This window comes from Asterias amurensis, chromosome 19 (assembly GCF_032118995.1).
Source record: "Asterias amurensis chromosome 19, ASM3211899v1".
NCBI lineage: Eukaryota > Metazoa > Echinodermata > Asteroidea > Forcipulatida > Asteriidae > Asterias > Asterias amurensis.
Genome location: NC_092666.1, coordinates 13889781 through 13911111, shown reverse-complemented (window position 1 = coordinate 13911111; position 21331 = coordinate 13889781). Strand labels below are relative to the sequence as shown.

The 21331-nt window shown below is 36.9% G+C and overlaps 1 protein-coding gene across 5 annotated transcripts in view; it reads left to right on the top strand.

Annotated features, from left to right (window-relative positions):
* Positions 1–21331, top strand: part of LOC139951260 (protein Aster-B-like) — a 45694-nt gene that overhangs the window by 9555 nt on the left and 14808 nt on the right. For 2 of the 5 annotated variants that reach the window (XM_071950050.1, XM_071950054.1), the window contains exons 2-12: positions 1976–2107; positions 5055–5090; positions 12249–12323; positions 12748–12843; positions 13463–13664; positions 15085–15169; positions 16268–16371; positions 16551–16646; positions 17391–17471; positions 19177–19419; positions 21197–21326. In XM_071950050.1, coding sequence (XP_071806151.1) covers positions 1976–2107; positions 5055–5090; positions 12249–12323; positions 12748–12843; positions 13463–13664; positions 15085–15169; positions 16268–16371; positions 16551–16646; positions 17391–17471; positions 19177–19419; positions 21197–21326 — 1280 coding nt within the window. The remainder of the gene's footprint in view (positions 1–1975; positions 2108–5054; positions 5091–12248; positions 12324–12747; positions 12844–13462; positions 13665–15084; positions 15170–16267; positions 16372–16550; positions 16647–17390; positions 17472–19176; positions 19420–21196; positions 21327–21331) is intronic. The other 3 variants (XM_071950051.1, XM_071950052.1, XM_071950053.1) reach the window with 3 other exon arrangements.

Sequence of the window (21331 nt, the reverse complement as noted above, 5' to 3'; positions counted from 1 at the left end):
TGTACATGGGAAAGTGTGACCATACTTCCTCTGTAATTCAAACCCACCCACATACACATATAAACTGGCTACCGGCATACTACCGGAAACCCATAACTTTTTTTCTTCTTCATAATACAAACAAATTAGTGATAATGTGACTGGCTTACATACCTTTTCAAAGACTGTATCACAAAGACACTCAACTACACACATGGTCAGACACAAGAACTTAGACGGCAGATAGGACTTAAGATATCAAATAATTAAGGAATAAGGAATAATTTAATTATTCTTGTTCATCCAAGTAATTTTCATGCAGTGGTTATCGTGAATGTTATTGTGATTATTTTCTTGTAGATATTTGTAAATGATTAATTCATATTCTGTACAATAGACTGTGCAAGTCTCACGCTGATTTGAACTTCCGGGACCATTGTGGTCCCAACCTAATGGAGATTTACGTTGGGGAGATTTTGTTTCGTCAATTACTTTAGTTTAATGTAGTTTATGACCATAAAAATGACATATGTTGTTAAAAATGTAATACTAATTAACATCATACATAAAAGTAAAAATAAAGTCAACATAATAACGATGAAAAACCGATATTTAAACTTGACCTCAGGTCAGGTTACTTGGTAAAAATTAAGAATTTGTGCCCATCTCCGATCACAAAACTTACGCAGACGCTTGTTTTGGCCGCGCCGGGTGGAAAGCCTTTTCATTGGTCGCTTAGGCGTCGGCTTCCTCTTTAAAATGCGTCACGCGTTTATCTAACGCCATTGCGACCATCGTGCGTCCGCGTATAAACCAGCTTTGAGTAGTTTCACATTCGGGCGTAGATTTACAAAAGGGGTTTCAAAACATTTCAGATCAAACAAACATCCTTGTCCCAGAGTTTTACTTTTGTCTATACATAGACTTTAACCAATAATTGTGTACTTGGTTAAAAAGCTAAACTAATTTAAACAAGCTCTTATGAATATTTTTGTTGTTCAGATTCGGCATTAAAAAAAAATTAAAGCAAAGATTTGATTCATAAAAAAAATAAGTTCTTCAGTTGTCGTGTTTTCTCGCTCCGGTGCGCGCGAGACTTGCACAGTCTATAGTAGGAAAAGATAAAATAGATGTTAAGTTTAAAGTAGGGAAAGAGTTGAACATTTTGGAGTCACCGCTTCATTTTACAACCATGCTAAAATTAAGCAAGGGACCCCAGTTAAATTTCTGTTGTGTGACACGTGTGAACAGCATTTAAGTGTGGTTCCTATCTACATTGTTATGGTGTAATTTTTCAAATCATGTCACACTCGCAGTCACACTTTCCTGCGATCATGGACAAGCAGTGGAGGTCACTGGATTTGCCCTTGACGTTTCCAGTGACTATCCATCGGGACCAGTTATCCTTTTATTTCACTGGTGAGGTTTGTCAGCTTCTGCAGTGAATTGTTGTACTGTAGGGTAGTCTGGTAGTTCACACTACTGATTGCTTTTCACATTTTTGAGTGGATTGTTAAGAGAGAATGCTGTTGGAAATTTCCTAAATGATGGGACGGTCACAGTTTATTGTGTGTAATGGTTTTGGTGGAAGTTTCCACGGTGACGTCAATGTCATTTAAGTTACTCATCATCAAAAGTGATTGTGAACAAGTGATTCATTTCACTGGCGTCAGCTTTTGCTCTCAATTGTACATTGTACGTATTTAGTTTTGAATAGGGGTGCTTTTCAACACGGATTTTGCCAGCCGAATCTTTTTGAGTGTTGCACTCACAAGCTGTCATGCTTTAGGGACACAACCTGTCACATTTTGCGCTCTAACTTGTTTTTAGGTTAAACTGGCATTTTGCCTGTGTATCATTGTTTAGGGAGAACACTGTAAAGGGAATTTTCCTAAATGATGTGACAGTCAAAGTTGTTGGGGTTAAGGTGTGTGTGGAATTTTCCTCGGTGATAAATCAGAATTGTTTGTCATTGTCATTGTTTGGCTATTTTCAGGCAGGACAACTCTGGAGTTGAAGGGGAGGCAGAGGTGGGGAAAGAGGGCAGAAGAGAAGGAGGGGGCACCATGGCAGGCGCCTTGTCACCGTCCCAGACGAGCAGCGATGTAAATGTACGGGAGAAGGAAGTGTAAGTATGATCATAAACAGTTGTTTATGTTTTTCTTGCTGTCTTTGTTAAATATTAGGTCTGGAATTTGGTTCTTGAAGGGGCACACCAATTTTCTTCTGGTAAGGGCACTTCTTTATATAAGGATATCCAAATTTGTGTTGTAACTTTGTAAAGGGCACCACAGCAAAGCACAGGGCACCACAGTTATTGCTGTTGTTGCTGTGGGTTAATTCGAGGCCTGTAGTATCATATTCTCATGAGGATTGGAAGTGGATTATTGGTAGTTACATGTATCTCCAATTCATTGTCAATAGAGAAATAAAATTTACTCATCAATGAAAAGAAATCTGGTTACAATTATTTTTTGTTGTTATTTAATTATTGAGTTTTTTATTAAGCCTACATAATTTATTGATACTAAATGAGGTAGGAATGGGATAAGAAACACAAGAGGGTGACTTAAAACCTATGACTTCTGGAAACACCTCGCACTGTACCAACTGAGCTGCCAAGCCCTGTATATCGCGGTCTCCCTGTTTTGCAATACCTTTTGCTATCAAGTCGCTGTACCCCTCCATCTCTTTGTTCCAATACTCTTCAAACAACTTGATGGTACCTTTTTTCTAATCTGGGTGTTATCTTATTAAATCTATGGTACTTGGATTGAGATTAAGATTACCTTTGTCTCATTGTTGCATATAATTTGTCACTACACTGTACACGTATGTAAAATCCGATAACATAAGCGTTTAATAGTGGGTGCATACATTGAAGTTGAAGATGATAATACAATCATTTCATTCAGAAAATGTTTTTGTTAAGTTTTAGAGCCACACCCATTGTTTTGAGAACTACATGTATGTGTGAGAAAACAATTCATCAACACTCTTATTTCTTATTTTAATTTTACACAATCAAAATACTTTTATAAGAGGATGAAAATGCACTAAATTCCCATGATTCTCTCTCAATGATTTTATCAAAACAAGGGGGGGGGGGGGGCAGCCTCAAGTTTGGAAAGTTTGTTTGTGTGTATTTGACTGTTTCAGTTTTCACTATTGTGTAACATTTGATGGTATATTTCTGGTAAAGAACAATACTTGGTTCGTTCGAAGAACCATACTGTAGACCTTGAACTTCCCTCTTTAAGGCAGTGGACACTATTGGTAATTACTCAAAATAATTATTTTCATAAAACCTTACATGTACTTGGTTACGAGTAATGGGGAGAGGTTGATAGTATAAAACATTGTGAGAAACGGTTTCCTCTGAAGTGCAGAGTTATCGAGAAAGAAGTAGTTTTCCACGAACTTGATTTCAAGACCTCAGATTTAGAATTTGAGGTCTCAAAATCAATCATCTGAAAGCAGATAACTTACATTGTTGTGTGACCATGGTGCGGCAATGGTGTTTTTTTTTTTTTTCATTATTATCTCGCAACTTCAACGATCAATTGAGCTCAAATTTTCACAGGTTTGTTATTTTATGCATATGTTGAGATACACCGAGTGAGAAGACTGGGCTTTGACAAATTACCAATAGGGTCCAGTAGCAATTTTTCCTCTGGTAACATGGGTAAAGGGCACTCTTAAGGGGAAAATGTAAATTTGTATGGAGACCTTGCAAAGGGCACAACAGTAAAACTATTATTTATTATTATTGCAATTGATGTGGGTGCCAGGGGTTATTTCAAGGCCTGTGATATGGAATGGTCATACTGTAGGAGGGTTGACTGTGTGTTCTCTGAACACGAGATTGAATGGTGTATACAAGGTACTGTAATTGCTGTGGTTTCCGTAGGATAATTCGAGACCTAACAACAAGTAGAGTGAAGAGCCCATGGTCAATCAAATCATAGAGAAAGCAATTTAAACCCATAGCGTTTTTCCCCCTTGTCTTGCACATTACATGAGGGGTTTATACAGATGCTAACGCTTTGGCAGGATAATTGTTGACAGTGTGGAAGCCATTGATCAATCTTAACAGAATTTAAAAAAAAATCAATACCTTGATTGCATTGCGACCATTAAGGGCCCCCCCCCCCCCTTCCACTACTCAACTCTACCCGAGATGACCAGTGGCCCCGAGACTTAGTGATTTAAATTTATAACCCGAATTTAGGACCGGGCTCATTTTCAAAGATCTGCTTAAGCACTGCTGCATAAGCACTGAATATTCCTATTAAAATGATTTTCTTTTTAGGAGAAATGAGCAGGATACCAATCACAAATGGTTTGTTTTGGGGGGGATTTTTTCCCCCTCCCTGGGCAAGAGCGCGTAATCCAACCTGCTCCCTTGAATGTTTTCTTTTTTTGAATCGGCATGAACCAATAACCCTCTGTTTATTTATCCTGCTGCATAAATTAAAATTTAAATGATTACTAATGCGACCCCTGCCCCTTATGCATCCAAGCATCTGCCCATTAAAAAAACAGGAAAAAAAACTTTTCTCATGTTGCCTTTCTCTTGTATTTTTTCAGAATCAAATTAAAGCCCTGCCCGCATTGTTGGCTTTCGGCAGTTGCTGAGATGCTGTGGCCGGGTATGAAACGTTGACTTCGGTTGCAGCTACTGCTACAGATCAAGGGCTTCTGCTTATTCTTTAATACTGGCAGACGCGCTGATCTTGCTGTAGCTGTAGCCGAAATCACCGTTTTGGGCACGGCCAGTCTATCTTAGCATGCTTAGAGTTCTCCTTGTTCTATTTTTTATGAATATTCATTGGAATCAAATCGCAACCGAATGACCAAAAATGGTCTGGTTCCATTTGTTAAAATCAAACAATAAACCAAGAATTCAGCATGGCGTAGAGTACGGGAACGTGACCAAAATAGTCGGCAACATGAGAAAGGATTTTGTGACCGATAAACTTGTTTGAAAACTTTGTGATTGTTTTTCTTTTGCAGCATTTTTCGCATGACTGTTTTATGTTTCTCCATTTTGTTTCTTTTTTTTTCTTCTTCAGAAAGCGAAGTTCCAGCTTGAAACAGTCTCTCCTAAGGTGTGTTTTTTATTAACAATACATGTTATTATTTCCTAAGTTTTTTATTTGTTTATTTTATTACTTACACCTGTATGAGGGGCTGCAAGGTTAAATTCAATTTCGTAATTCACTCGTTTTCCAGAAAGAGTCTTTCATGAAAATGGAATGAAAAAACGTCTCTAACCTCTGGAAATGATGCAAAATGCCACTGTGTTTGATACACTCAAAGTCCTTTTTTTTGTCCACATCCAAAATCTTTAAAGGCAGTGGACCCTATTGGTAATTAATCAAAATAATTATTAGCATAAAACCTTTCTTGGTGACGAGTAATGGGGAGAGGTTGATGGTATAAAACATTGTGAGAAACGGCTCCCTCTGAAGTGACGTAGTTTTCGAGAAAGAAATAATTTTCCACGAATTTGATTTCGAGAGCTCAAGTTTAGAACTTGAGGTCTCGATATCAACCATCTAAACGCACACAACTTTGTGTTGCAAGGGTTATTTTTCTTTCATTATTATCTCGCAACTTTGATGACTGATTGAGCTCAAATTTTCACAGGTTTGTTATTTTATGCATACGTTGAGATACACCAACTGTGAAGGCTAGTCTTTGACAATTACCAATAGTGTCCACTGCCTTTAAATGAAAAGTCATATTACAAATGATGGTTTTTGTACATTTTTGTACAGAGAATTTGAGTGTTTTTCCTGAACTTGAACTTTCATAATGATATTATTCTTGAAATGAAATTGGCATTGAATTTGACCTTTTGCCAAAAGATCCTCTTTGGAATGTATAGACCCATCTGGTTTTGGTATTCGATGATGTTTCAAATTTTGCTCTGAAAGAGAACTAAAAAAAAATAACATTTTACACAATTTTAACGTGAGATTAGTGCATTCTTTTTTTTCACCCACTTTCAAAAGGTCTATATCAATTGGAAAATGAGTGCATTGCTTAGTTAAATTTGACCTTGGAGCTCCACTTTAATGCTAATATTTTAACTAGCCTGTCTCTTTGACGTAGGTCAGTTTGCCATATGCTCGTTTTTGTTAATTTTAATCAATTTTAAAGATGCATTGTTGTATTTGGAAGAGGCAATTTTTTTTTGGCAATTTTGAAAAGTTCATCGTATTTTTCTGGAACCAAATAAATAATGATTAGAAGGGTAGATGTTGAATGACAAAACACCTAACAAATAAGTAGTGGCTCAGTTAAAAAGAAATTGTTATGAAACGTTTGTGGATTTCTTTTTGCGCAGACATAACTGCTCCAGTTTTTCGGTGGTGTCTCAAAAATGTTAACACCCTGAAATTGTCACAGGTTCGTTTTATTGTATTTCATGTAGATACATGTTTACAGAGACTGAAAACAATTGAACGGTTAAAAAAAACCAAAAGGTATACTTTGCCTTTAGCGTGCCAAACAGCTGTACACAAATCAACCATTGTGTTCCTCACTGAATTTTCCTATTAATAACTGCATGTGTTAACAGTACTTACAATTTCCTTTTTTGAATTAACATTTTCCATGTCATGTTTTGTCTGTTTACTGAGCAAATTTGCATGCTTGTGTGAAATCTTACTGAAAATTTGCCCTTTATTGACTTTGGGTCTGTGTTTGAGTTTTTATTTATTTTAATATATTTTTTTTTACCTTACTCAAGTGACCAAGAAACTACATAGTACAATGTTTATGGAGTACATGAACATGTCGTTTAAAGGAACACAATGCCTTGGATCGGACGAGTTGGTCTATAAAAAGCGTTTGTAACCGTTTGTTATAAAATGCATATGGGTAGAAAGATGTTTTAAAAGTAGAATACAATGATCCACACAACCATGCCTCTAAATTGCCCGGTTTTCCTTTTACCTCGTCGACAAACATGGTCGGCCATTATATGATAAATGGCCGACTGTGTTTGTCGACGAGGTAGAAGGAAAACCACGCAGTTTCGAGGCAAATTTGTGTGGATCATTGTATTCTACTTTTAACACATCTTTCCAACCAATGCATTTTATAAAAAAACGGTTTCAAACGCTTTTCAAAGACCAACTCGTCCTATGCAAGGCAACGTGTCCCTTTAAGCATGTGACATTGGTAGGTTTCAATAACCTTGTTCTAGTGAGCATACAATTTTTTTTATTATTTTTTTCTTTCATTCAATTTGTTCCCCTTCATATACCTTATGTAGACCAAGAGCAAAGCCAAAAGCAAAAACAGAAGACCTCCATAGCAGAATTCTTAAGACTAGGGTGCCCCACAAGGAATTTTGTTTAAACATCTAAGGAGATTGTTTAGTACAAGGACCAAAGGGAAGAACAATAAGACGTCTCCACAGGGATGCATACTTGAGACTGTGTGAGGGAAGTAGTTTCGAAGGTGAATAAATCAATCTCAAACATTGTCAAATAAAACACTTATCCAGAAGGACAGATTTAAGGGGCGTGTCGAGTGTCTACTTGCAACAGTTTGCCTGGGGGGCAGTTGTTCATTAGAAGAGGTTGCAACACTGCTTATAAATATTCATGATAATCAAAGACAGAAGGACAGATTTCAGGGGTATGCCCACTCTCCCCTTCCCTATTCATTGCATTTTACTGGCAACAGTTTCATCTTCCCCTTGATTTAGTTTTTGTGTGAAAAAAAAAGCTGTTCAACAGCTGTTCATTAGAAGGGTTGAACTACTCTGCTCATAAATATTCATCTCAATCAATGTTGGGTAAGAGTTACATGAGCATTAACATACACTCATGCATATTCATTACAATACCTTTGAATATACATGTATGCTACCTGAGCAGACAGACACTCATGAATATTCAAGCCATCAATGCTGAATAGATGCCTCCGGAACAGACAGACAGACACTCATGCATATTCATTCCAATAAATTTGAATATTATGCTACATGTACCTGAGCAGACAGACTTTCATGAATATTCAAGCACATCAATGCTGAATAGATGCCTCTTGAGCAGACAGACATGATGGACACTTTGTAATTTTGTTCAATATTCATGCCGGAAAGCTTCCCTATTATTCATAAAAGCAGTCATGGCACATACAGCTGGACCTACATGTAGCATATTTATGAATCAATCAAGCAATCAATGCATTTAAAGACAATGGACACTATTGGTAATTGTCAAAGACTAGTTTTCACAGTTGGTGTATCTCAACATATATGCATTAAACATGCTAAATAACAAGCCTGTGAAAATTTGAGCTTAATCGGTCGTCGAAGTTGCGAGATATTAATGAAAGAAAAAACACCCCTGTCGCACCATGGTCACACGAAGTGCTAATTTCGAGACCTCAAGTTCTAAATCTGAGGTCTCAAAATCAAATTCGTGGAAAAATACTTCTTTCTCGAAAACTACATCACTTCAGAGGGAGCCGTTTCTCACAACGTTTTATACTATCAACCCATCCCCATTACTCGTTACCAAGTAAGGTTATATTGATAATAATTATTTTGAGCAACTACCAATAGTGTCCACTGCCTTTAAAGGCACTATTCAGGATTAGATAAGGATAAAAAATTGTTTTATTTCAGTCTTAAAGGTTACTGATTACATAGTTCATTCAAGAACTTTTTTTATTCATTGAATTATTTCCCTCTGACAGGAAACAATACTTTGAAAGAAACTGTGACTGTGTTGTTGCAAAGTTAAGATAGTTCATTCGAGAACCATTTTTATACTGAAACATTTTCCCCTGAAATGAAGTCACACTTTGAATGAAAATGAGACCCCCAAAAACAATTTTAAACACTTTGAGAAAACTGTGATTAAAAACCTATAATAAAATAAAAAAGGTGATATTCTCGGTGATTTCAACCAAAATTATTGTTGAAATTTGTGCCTGGTCTTCCAACTATTTTCATGGACTGAAAAATCAATCTAATACCCTACCTTTAGCCTGTTAATATATTTAAGTATTATACAATTAACAACTACAATATTTGTTGCTAGCCATGCTATTATTGCATTATTTTTTTTATTTTTTTCCCACTTTGAAATCGTGTAGAGAAGAATGATAGTAGGGTAGTCAACAAACTTGGTTGATTCATTTCCTGCCCCCCCCCAAAGTCGGTTAACTGCTTTCTGTCAACATATTTTTATGATGTATGTACTGTTAAAACGTATTCAAAATATCTATTGTTTGTTTGAAAGGGGTGTTAAGGTTCCAGTTCACCAAACAAAATTTTTTTTTTTTGCCCCCTGCTGTTAATGATAACAAATGAATTTCTGTTACAAGTCCATTGAATTACATTGTGTTAGTCGTCAACTATACACACAAGATAATATTTATGTTTGAAGTAGAAATGGTCACGCTATAAATGATGTTTGTGGGACGCGGTTGAACAATACCTGCCAGCGAATGATACATTCATGATCTGATAACTGGAAAAATGCTCTCGCAGAGTATTTCAACATATTTAAAAATTATATATTCTACTACCGTGGAGTAGATTTATCGGATTCGGGAGACTTAACAATTTTGAAAAAAAAACTGTCCTGCTTTTTAAAGCCATTATACACTTTCGGTAAACAGTATTGTCCAAGTCCCACACTTCGTGTATCACAACATAAAATAACAAACCTGTGAAAATTTAGGTTCAATCGGTCATCGAAGTCGGGAGAAAATAACGGGAAAACCCATTCTTGTTTCCGCGTGTTTCGCCGTGTCATGACATGTGTTTAAAATAAATCCGTAATTCTCGCTAACGAGAATTGATATTGTTTTAATGTTTTCTCAAAAAGTAAAGCATTTCATGGAACAATATTTCAAGAGAAGTCTTTCACTGTTACCTTCTGTAAACCCTGTAAATTGTTTGTAAATCTGTGAATTTTTTTTTTTTTTTCTTGTACCGAAAGTGTATATTGGCTCTACTGCCCGGGCGGAAGGTAAAGAAAATTGGCTCGCACTACTACTCTACTTTAGCTTTAGGATCGTTATTAACTGCACTACTGCGGAGTCAGTTCTTAAATTGGTCTCAACGTTTCGACTAGCTTGCTCTAGTCATCGTTAGGAGAATGAATGAAACATTTATAATCTGCACACATGACATTACAAGTATTTTTCAATCCAAAGGTCGATAAATATTTTTGTTTGAAATAGAAATGGTCACAATACAAATGATGTTTGTGGGACTCGGTTGAACAATACTTTCTTGCGAATGATACATTTCACTTAATAGTACATTCATGATCTGATAACAGGAAAAACACTCTCACAGAGTATTCAACACATTTAAAGTTTCTATTTTCTACTACCGAAAATTAGCTGGCCGGACTACTACTAAAGCTTATACAATGTTATATGATTTTTATTAAACTGCACTACCGCAGAGTGAGCTCATAAATTGGTCTCAACGTTTCAACCACATGTAGCTTGTTCTAGTCATCGTCAAGAGACCGCATGAAAAGGTTGTTATAGAAATATTTATAATCTGCATATTAGCATTCAATGTATAATTCATTCCAAGTATTAATTGTGCGACCTTTTGTAACATTTTTCTATCTAATCAGACAAGGAAATTTTTTTTTCAGTGTTCAGTTTCTCAAGATAACACAAACTTTTGTTGCCCCTGCTGTTTTTGATAACAAATGAATTTCTGTTACAAATCCATTGAATTACATTGTGTTAGTCGTCAACTATACACACAAGATACATGTAGGCTGGTACAGTGTGTGTTGTAGGTCTATAAATATTTATGTTTGAAGTAGAAATGGTCACACTATAAATGATGTTTGTGGGACGCGATTGAACAATATCTGCCAGCGAATGATACATTCATGATCTGATAACAGGAAAACGCTCTCGTAGAGTATTTAAACATATTTCAAAAAAGGAGTGAGCTCTTAAAGGAACAAGTTGCCTTGGATCGGACGAGTTGGTCTACAAAAAGCGTTTGAAACCGTTTGTTTTGAAACGTATATGGTTAGAAAGATGTTTTAAAAGTAGAATATAATGATCCACACAAGTATCTCTCAAAATTGCACGGTTTTCTTTTTACGTCGCGAACTATCACGGTCCGCCATTTATGGGGGTCAAAATTTTGACCCCCATAAATGGCCGACCGTGTTATTGGACGAGGTAAAAAGAAAACCACGCAATTTCGAGGCATATTTGTGTTGATCATTGTATCCTACTTTTACATCATCTTTCTAACCATATGCATTTTATAATAAACGGTCAAAAACGCTTTTCAAAGACCAACTCGACCGATCCAAGGCAACGTGTTCCTTTAAATTGGTCTCAACGTTTCGACTACATGTAGCTTGTTCTAGTCATCGACTGAATGAAAAAGTTGTTATAGAAATATTTATAATCTGCATATCAGCATTCAATGTATAATTCATATTGCGACCTTTTTTTTTATGCGACCTTTTGTAACATTCTTCTAAGTAATCAGATAAGGAAAAAAAAATTCTTTCAGTGTTCAGTTTCACAAGATAGCAGAATTTTTTGCTAAGCAGATTTATGAAATTGACCCCATGACGACACTCCCCCCTTAAACCTCAGGAAGTAATGCACAGATTACAGATAAAACGATTTCACTGGAATGATGTTTGTATTGTTTGATAAAAGTTTAACCCTCTTTGCTTGTGTTAAAGGAACATTACAGAATTGTTTTTTGCTGGCAGTGTAAGCACTTTCGGGCCTGATCGTTCACGGAGGCAACAAAGGCGATTGCCTCCATGCCCTGGAGTCATTGCCTCTGTGCCCTTGAAATGCTCACAGTAGAAATTTAAAATGTCCTCATAGGCACCCTATGAGGACATTTTAAATTTCTACAAAGAAAAAATGCCTTGGTGCCCTTGCCCTTTCAAAAATGAAGCATACAGGCCTGCACTTTAAGTAACCCACGTACATAAACAGATAAATGGACAAGCCTGTAGAAGTTTGAGATTGATCGGCCATTTGGGTCTCGAGAAAAAAAAAGTGAAAACCAATGACACATTTTGCATGATATCGATGCCAAAACAAAAAGAACAAAACGCTCACTGATGAGCGATAAACTCGAAACGCGAAATTAAATTATTTATTTCTTATCAAATTTGACATTTTAAGGGATGTTTTCTACCATCATCATCATTAGCCCATGTTAAATCTGTGCTTTTCACCATTTTTTTCTTACCAATTCTGTAATGTTCCTTTAATAGGGTCAGACCCTCCACTCTGTTTTTGAAGGGACCAGCCAAATTCCCTTTGGTCAAAGAAACTTCAGGGAAGACAAGGTAAAATTCAGTAAGAAAAAATCCTGACATAAACAATTGTTGCAACGTAGAAAGGTAAAACAAAGAAAACTCCAAGACATGGCGCCAAAGCATTGATGCGCGCCGTCAACGGCTGAAGTGTTTTTAGTTTTTCAATATTGAGGTTGGAGCCTGATTTTTTAATCGATAATTACGAAAAATTCAAAAGTGTACACATATCAAAATTACATTAAAATGGTGAACAGACGTGTTTCAAACACGTTAAAATAGCATTTCCGTTAAAAACATTCCGCTCAAGTAGCTGTTTACGCATAAGCGTGGCGTGTGCCAGTAAGCACTCAGTAATACACAAGCAGTATCTGAGGACAGTGTCGTTGTATTATATTCAACATTAACATATATTAACATTGCTAACAAGTGTGTCTACATGTGTTTGAACCTTCAGATCTTTAAAACCACATAAAAATCGTCGGAGTAGCGGATCCGTGTCTAAAGAAGGCAGTGGGATTGACAGCGAAAGTGACTTGGATGTGCTTACCAAGTAAGTTACTGGGTTTTCCCTCCAAAATGTAAGAAAAAAAAGGTGTTGTTAGTTAACAATATTTTATACGCACTGGACACTATTGGTAATTACTAAGATACACCAAGTCAGAAGACTGGTCTTTGACAAATACCAATTGTGTCCAGTGTCTTTAATATTCTTTTTATCGAGATGATAATTTTTGCATCAGGGATACATCATTTTGATTTGGTTTTACCCTTACATGTACGTGTACATGGATGTTATTGATACTCTCTTGCAAATTTTGTGCAAAAAAAAAATCAATCAGCATTTTTTTTTTTTTTTTTTTCTATATTGGGTTGCCCTCCAAAATGTAAGAAAAAAAGGTTGTTGTTAGTTAACAATATTTTTTACACACTTACCACTATTGGTAATTACTAAGATACACCAAGTCAGAAGACTTGTCTTTGACAAATACCAATTGTGTCCAGTGTCTTTAATATTCTTTTTATCGAGATGATAATTTTTGCATCAGGGATACAACATTTTGATTTGGTTTTACCCTTACATGTACATGTATATGGATGTCATTGATACTCGCAAATTTTGTGCAAAAAAAAAAATCAACCAGCAATTTTTTTAAATTTCTTTTTTATAGTAGCTCGACACCGAATCTTCCATCCCCCTCCCAATCCTGTTCCAACGACCTACCCCAGCTTGAGGAGTCTTCCTCCCATCATGGCTTTGAGACGTCAGGATCGTCCGTCTCCTCGCCCACCGATAGATCCATGCTCCTCTTTAAAGATGATAAGTCCATCCGATCCGGCAAGAGGAAAAAATCATCATCGCCGTGGTATAGTGTAAGTGATATTTGTTCGGTTATTATTGTTATTTTTATTTATTTTTTCTCCACAAGTTCATTTAAATTACACACAAAAGAGATGTAAAAAAAGATTTAAGAAGGCAAGACTGAGGAGGAGGAAATGATAACTTTCCATAAAGGTTCAGTTTGCCAATGAGGACATTTAGTAAAGTTTGTGGAAATACCGTGGCCGAGCGGTTAAGAGCACTGAATTCAACTCTGGTGTTTCTGATCAGCAGAGTGTGGGTTCGAATCCCCAGCCGTTACACTTGTGTCCTTACATGTGTAAGCAAGACACTTCAAACCATTGCTTCGTCCTTCAGATGGGACGTAAAGCTGTTGGTCCCGTGTGTTGTGCAAAGCACCGTGTAAACCCTAATAAGGTGCAGCATATTTTGTCTCAGAATTCATCACTGCAACAACCTACATGTATCTTTGTGAAAGTTTGTACATACTCAGCGCCTTGAGTAACTTGTCTGATAGATACGTGCGCTACATTATACGACTTCAATTTTGTTATTATTTATTTCTAAAAGGTACAAATGCAAAATAAACATTTACACAGGGGAAATGGATAACAAAATAAACAGTTAAAACTTTGTGTTGTATAGGTTGAATCAATGAGAAAACTTTTGGTTTTGGGGCTACTGATCAAGTTACCTGGGGTGGATTTCACAAAGGTAGTCCTAACTTAGGACTAGTCCTAGGCAATGCTAAGAGATAGGAAGAGTCCTAAGTTAGGATGAGTTCAGTCCTATCTCTTAGCATTGCCTAGGACTAGTCCTAAGTTAGGACTACCTTTGTGAAATCCACCCCAGACTCGGGTAATTCAGTTCCTAAAACATTCATACACATATTCTAGTCACTGTGAAATCAGTGGTTAGCTTTGTAGGGTTCAACCCACAACCTTGTGATCACAAGTCCTGCAGTCTAACCACCGCAACAGAGTGGTGTGTTTGGTTGTTGGTTCCTGGCCCAATGCTTAAATTACTTGACTCTGGCCAGTGGTCCAGTTGTTATTTCAATCCCTTACTAGTTCCTTTCAGATCTGGGGGACTTGCCATGATAGGGTAAGCTACTGGACTTACCAAGTGGGCCAGTTGGTATTTCAATAGCTGACTGGACTTGTTGACTGTGGGTTCCTGGCCCAAAGCTAAAACTACTGGACTACATGTATGGCCAATGGTACACATGTAGTACTGTGAAACCTGGCTTGGCTGTACTTGATTGTTTGTGAGGCTCAGGCGTGGTGGGGCTACCGGATTCCAGCCAATGGACTAGTGGGTAATATGGTGAACCCTGGCTTGGCTGTAATTGTTTGTTTGTTGGTTACTGGTCCAATAGGACTGGACTCTGGCCAGGAGTCTAAAACAGCTTGTGTGATCTAATCAATGTTTTTGGATGTTTCCTTTCGACAGGTTTTATCATCCTCATATAAAACAAAAACGGACGAGTTCAGAAAGTACTTCAAGAATATACATGACAGTGAAAAGCTCATAGCAGGTAAGTTAAAAAATTATGCCATGTCTGAGTTGACGACTATTATAAGCCTTTTTGAGATATGGCGGACACAATGCTAAAACACTATAAGGTTTGGGTAAATTTGTCCGTATACACCCAAACCAAACAGTGCACTCCTATCACGTCCGCCATACCTCAAAAAGGCTTATGGCTACAGCTACATGTAGATCACTGCGTCTTTATACATTGAAGTGTAGGAAGTCCTTAGCAACACCCTTAGCGATAGTGGAAGCCAGAGTCGCCAATTCAGATATGGCTGCAATGTGCCGCACACGCTACACACAAGTTGGGCGTTGATAGACACTTACTGTGGTGGGTCAGGTGTGATGGTTCCAACTTTTAAACACAGAGCGCCCTCTGTGGTTTTCCCAAGGGGAGGCCATTCTCACAGTATAAAATGGGAAAAGGTTATACCTTTTGGTTCTCAGTGTCTGCAGCGCTGCCACTCGACCCAAATTGTTTCAGTTTGTTTGAAAAGCGGCATTTGTTTATTTTCTATATTTAGGGCATTTAAGATGCTACTTTTTTTAAGCTGTTGAATGTTTGTCCAGCCGTCGATTTCACAAAACTCTTCCTAACTTAAGACTAATCTAAGGACTTAGGACGAGTCCCAACCCTGCACTGTAGCATGCAGACCTTAAGATCAATTCTAAGTTAGGACGAGTTACTCGTCCTAGTAACTCGAGATAAGACGAGTCCTAACTCTTTGTGAAATCTTCGGCTGATAGTGGAAATTATCGTTAAGTCACAAACTACATGTTCATGTACCCATGAATTGCTGAATTTTACTTATTGAATTTTATTTTTCAATCTACTTTTATGGTAGACTGGTCAGAAAAAATATCTGTATCCTGCCATTGCTATGGTTACAATTGTTATGGAATAAATTAGTTATCTAATTTACTCATTGAGATATTACTTTTGGAATTCTTTTTTAGTGAAAACGTGGTGGTAGGATATGGAAATCTTTCCCCTACCTTTATCCTGCCTCCTCGTGCTGACGTGAAAACCAAAGTATTTTCAGCAAACCCTTGTAATTTGGTTGTTTGGTTATCTATTTTTCTTTCTCCCTGTTTCTAGATTACTCATGCGCCTTGCAGAAGGATATCCTTGTTCAAGGGCGCATGTACGTGACCGAGAACTGGCTCTGCTTCTATGCTAACATCTTTAAGTGGGAGACGCTGGTAAGGAATCAATGATTTTTTTTTATTATGAATGTGTACTAAAGACACTGGCCACTATTAGTATTTTTCAAAGACCAGTCTTCTCACTTGGTGTACATGTAACTCAACATATGCATATCCACTGCCTTTAATAAATGTATTTATGTGAATAATTTGAGATCTTTTCTTTCTTTTTCTAGCTCACCATCAAACTGAAAGCAATTACAGCGATCACAAAGGAACGGACGATACGACTGATTCCCAATGCAATACAAGTAGCTGCAGATAATGAAAAGGTAAAGCCGCTTAGCACCAAGATCCTTATTGCAAAACCAAACCCTAACTTTGGAAATCTGGTAAGCGCAAATGTAAAGAAGGATAGTGAACCAAATTGTTGCATATTAGAAATAAGACAATATTCTTTACAGACTGATGCATTAATTCCTTTACTTCAGGGAAAATGAACATATATGTAGGATTCTAACTGCCTCTAGCTACCGGTTAATCCCGGTGATCTAGTTGGTAAGACACTGCTCTAGAATTGCAAGGGTCGTGGGTTCGAATCCCACCCGAGTAACATGTCTGTTAAAATTTTTCACAGGACTCGGGAAAGTACTGAGTATACAGTGCTTACAGCCATCGGTGTATGGGTAAAAAACAAAATTAATATTATTTTTTCCCCGATTCAAATTTAACATCTTTTAAAATGACTTCTGTTGTTACTACCAAAACATTAGACAGTGTTTTCACATGCTGAATATGTGCATGTTTGTTAACTATTTTGTCCTGACTCACTTAACAGATTAAATTTTTAAAGTTTTGTTATTGTATTTTTGTGTTTGATCACACAAAACGCAAACACTGCGATTGTTTGTCATCTCTACGAATCCTGTTTAATACCTGTAATAAATGATGATTCTGTTGATTGAACTATCGTTTTTTAATGTGTATGTAGTTGCTGGGCACCTCTAAAAAACACTGAGAGGTTTCCCCAGGGTAAGGAAGAAATAAATAAATATATTTTGTTGTCTTTTCTGCAGTATTTCTTTACCTCATTCATGTCGAGAGATCGCACATTCCTGCTGCTGTTTAGAGTGTGGCAGAATGCCCTCTTAGACCAGGTAAGTGGTAGGCCAGCAGATTTCACCAAACTTAGGATTAATCTTAGGACTTAGGATGATTTAAATTCCGTATCCAAAGGCGTATGACGCATTGAACCCATCTTAAGTTGAGTCTGGTTACTCGTCCTAACTCGAGTTAGGATTAATCCTAGCGTTTCGTGAAATCGTCTGCACAGTCCCAAGGCCAATGGTTTGAAGGCACTGGACACTATTGGTAATTACTCAAAATAATTGTTGGCACAAAAAACTTACTTGGTAACGAGTATTGGGAAGCTGTTGATAGTATAAAACATTGTGAGAAACGGCTCCCTCCCAGTAATTTTTCCACAAATTTGATTTTGAGACCTCAAAATTAGATTTTGAGGTCGCGAAATCAAGCATCTGAAAGCACACAACTTCATGGGACAAGGGGTTTTTTTTTGCAATATTATCTCGCAACTTTGACGACCAATAGACTTAAAATTTTCACAGGTTCGTTACTTTGTGCATATATGTTGGGAGACACCAAGTGAGAAGACTGGTCTTTGACAATTACCAAATGTGTCCACTGTCTTTTTTATTTTTCTTATCGCTTTTTAGTGGTTTTACTTGTAATTGTATATATAACCATTTAATTGTCTGTTTTTTAATGTTTTTAATGTGTCAATGTTTTTACTGTATGCGAGCATTTGAATTACCCTTTTTGGGATCTAATAAAGATTATTGTATTGTATTATATTGAGCCAGTAAACTCACGACTTGAAAGTCTGGTAGTCGAGCCATGGCAGCATTTGCTGTCCTAATTTTGTCTTAAAGGGATGCTGCAGTGAATTCAAATAAATCAGTTAATTTTGCTGTCATTTATTTCTGATATATGTATTGAACATCAATAACATGTGTTTTGTTTATTCCCGACATATCTGACTTGCGTAATTAGCGAATAAGTCATGCCCCCCCTTTTGTGGGTTGTTACTGCCCCCCTACCATCGATGTCACGCCGGGAATTCAAACATATCGTCGGCAAAAAGAGTCTGGTCCCTACGGACATGACGTCATGTTTATGCAAATGAGGGTTCCTATTTAGGGGTGGGGTGGGTTCCCCTAATCTCTTAAAACCATTTTTAAAATACTTGCGCATTTAATAAAAAAATAATTAAAATATTTCAGGTTTAAAAAGTCATGTTTAATCGTTTAAATGAATAAAAAAAAAACTGCAGCCACCCTTTAAATAATAATAATACAGGCTTCTTGTATAGTGCCCATATTTTTCATTCAGTGACGCTCAAGGCGCTCGAACATTCAGTATTTTCCTGCAAGGTACATTTTGTAATTATTGCTTTCCATAGTTTTCCAACCTCGGATGACAAAAACTTGCGTTGTGGCGTTGCACTAGAAAGTAGGCCTAATAGAAAGGTCTATAAATATTCTCTATGCCTGCTTTCAAATCTCAGCTCAAGTCCAATTTGTTTTTATTGCCTATGTTCAGTTTAATCCCTTTATTTGCCTAATATCATTTATTATTAATTTGTTGCTATTTGCCTTTTGTTTTTTGTAAAGCGCATTGGTAATTCTTTCAGTTATGAAATGCGCTATGTAAGAATTATCTATTATTTATTATTATTTTTATTTAGTTCTCTTTTTAGTTCTCTAAGAACAACTCTACCTGGCAAGTAGATAAACACATAGTGTTACCGCAAACCAAATACATATTTTATTTCGTTATTAGAAAATGCCGTCTGATGAGTACTGGAGCAGAGTCCACAGTAACTACGGCAACAATTTGGGTCTTGGGGCAGACGACCTTCCAGAGGACTACGTTCTCCCGCATCACATGTCCGACGGAACGGAGAACGAGGGGAATGATTTGGACGAGGAATCAAAGAGCCAGGGGACGGAAGGGAACGATGAGGGAGACGAAGAGTTGGAAGATGGGGACGAGGAAGATGAAGAAGAAGAAGATGATGGTGAGGTAAGGAACGCTCTCAAATCTGCTAAGTAGATACTTTATTTTGCTAAGCATTAAAAGTGCTTTGTAACCTACCATGTGTAGTGAAGATTAATTCTGTTCGAGCAAGGCATTCTCTTAGAAAGAAAACTGGCGCAGGGAGATTGTTCAGCACTGGGATCAAACAGTGCACTAGTAATGTGTCAACCAAATCTCAAAATGATTTTATGCAATTAGGCCCTCTTGGCTGGCCGATGATGTTCGTCTTTCATTATCTTTGTACAGCCATTCAGGAGTTTTTAGAAACTGTTTTATATTTGTACCAGCGTGTTTATTTTTATGTGTTTAATGCTATTCTTGTTGAGATGTACCCATTTTTAGCTTCCTTCATTGTCTGTTATCTAATGTCCGTTGTCTGATATCCATGTCCGTTATCCTTTGTCCAGTTTATTTATGATTGTCGTTTTCGATTCTTTGCGGCCATTCTTGATTAGAAAATGATCCACATTTTGCTTCCTTCATTTTCCGTTATCCAATGCTGATCTATTGTTAGGTCTCATTGTCTAATTTGAGACTGGTTATTTTTTGTTAATCAACAACTAGGCAACAGAGTAAACAAAGAGACAAAGCCAGCATGGTCTATCCATGTACAATTGTGAACTTTGCCCTGTTTAGAGCAGCCTGTGTGGGTTTTATTCTGACTCATACACTTAGAGTACTGTTTAGGTGTTGTAGACTGTGTAGGTTAAGTATAGGTCAATGGGTTTTTTGTTTGTTGGTTCAGTCTGCAAATGGGTGGTCGCAGACTTTGTACATACGTGTGGTACAAAACTAAACAGATCTTTAGTAATAATTATATTTGGTCAATGGTGCAGCCTGCCGCCTTTGACAATTGCTGGAAGTGTGTCAATAATCTGAGCTTGGCTGAAATCATACCCAAAAATAGACGTTCAAGTTTCTTGACAATTGCTTGAAGTTTGATAATGATCTGTTCACGGTTGAAATCATACCCAAACATGGTCGTTCGCTTTCGGTCTTACATCTCACTTTGTACGTGTGGCAAAAAACTAATAGATCTTTAGTAATATTTATATTTGGTCAATGATGCAGCCTGCCATCTTTGACAATCAATGGAAGCTGGAAGTATGACGATGTTCCGAGCTTGGTTGAAATCAAAACCAAACATGGACGTTCAAGTTTCTTAACAATTGCTTGAAGTTTGTTGATGTTCCAAGCTTGGCTGAACGTACATGTATACCCAAACATGGTCGTTTGAATTTACAATCTAACATAGTAATTCACTTGTTGGTTGGTGTCATGTGAACAACATGAAGCCACATTCATTAAAAAGTAAGTTTGTGCAAATTTCTTTTCTTTGCAATCAACCACCTGCCATTAATTATAAAAGATCAATGATGTCAATTTAGAGACTCAGCCATTTATTCAGTTATAATCAGTCATCCATTTCTTGTTTGATTAGCCTTTAAAATTCAGCCTCCACTAACTGTGTATAGTTGTTGTTAGCGTATCTTTTTTTATATCTTGTCTTCTATCGTTTTTTTGTAGTTATTTTAGTTGTAAATGCCTAATGTTTTATCTCTAATTAATTATAATTAAAATAACATCAATTATTTTTGATGTATTTGAATATTTTTAGTCTTCTGACTTGTTGCCTACTAGTATTTTTGATAACATTTTAATGAAATAGAAAATAGCTTGCTCATCATGGGTTGTAGGAACAAAATTGTTTACAAAGTGTTACTCATTACTTTTACAAACCTCATTCACCATGTTCACACAGCATGATAGCGAAGACCCATCCGAGTTAGAAGGCGACAAGGGACCCAATGTCAAAGGTCAAGAGAAAGTGGTCAAGCAAGAGGTCAAAGTTGAAAGTTCACTGGAGGCTGCTAAGGCACTGGATGAGGAAGGTAAT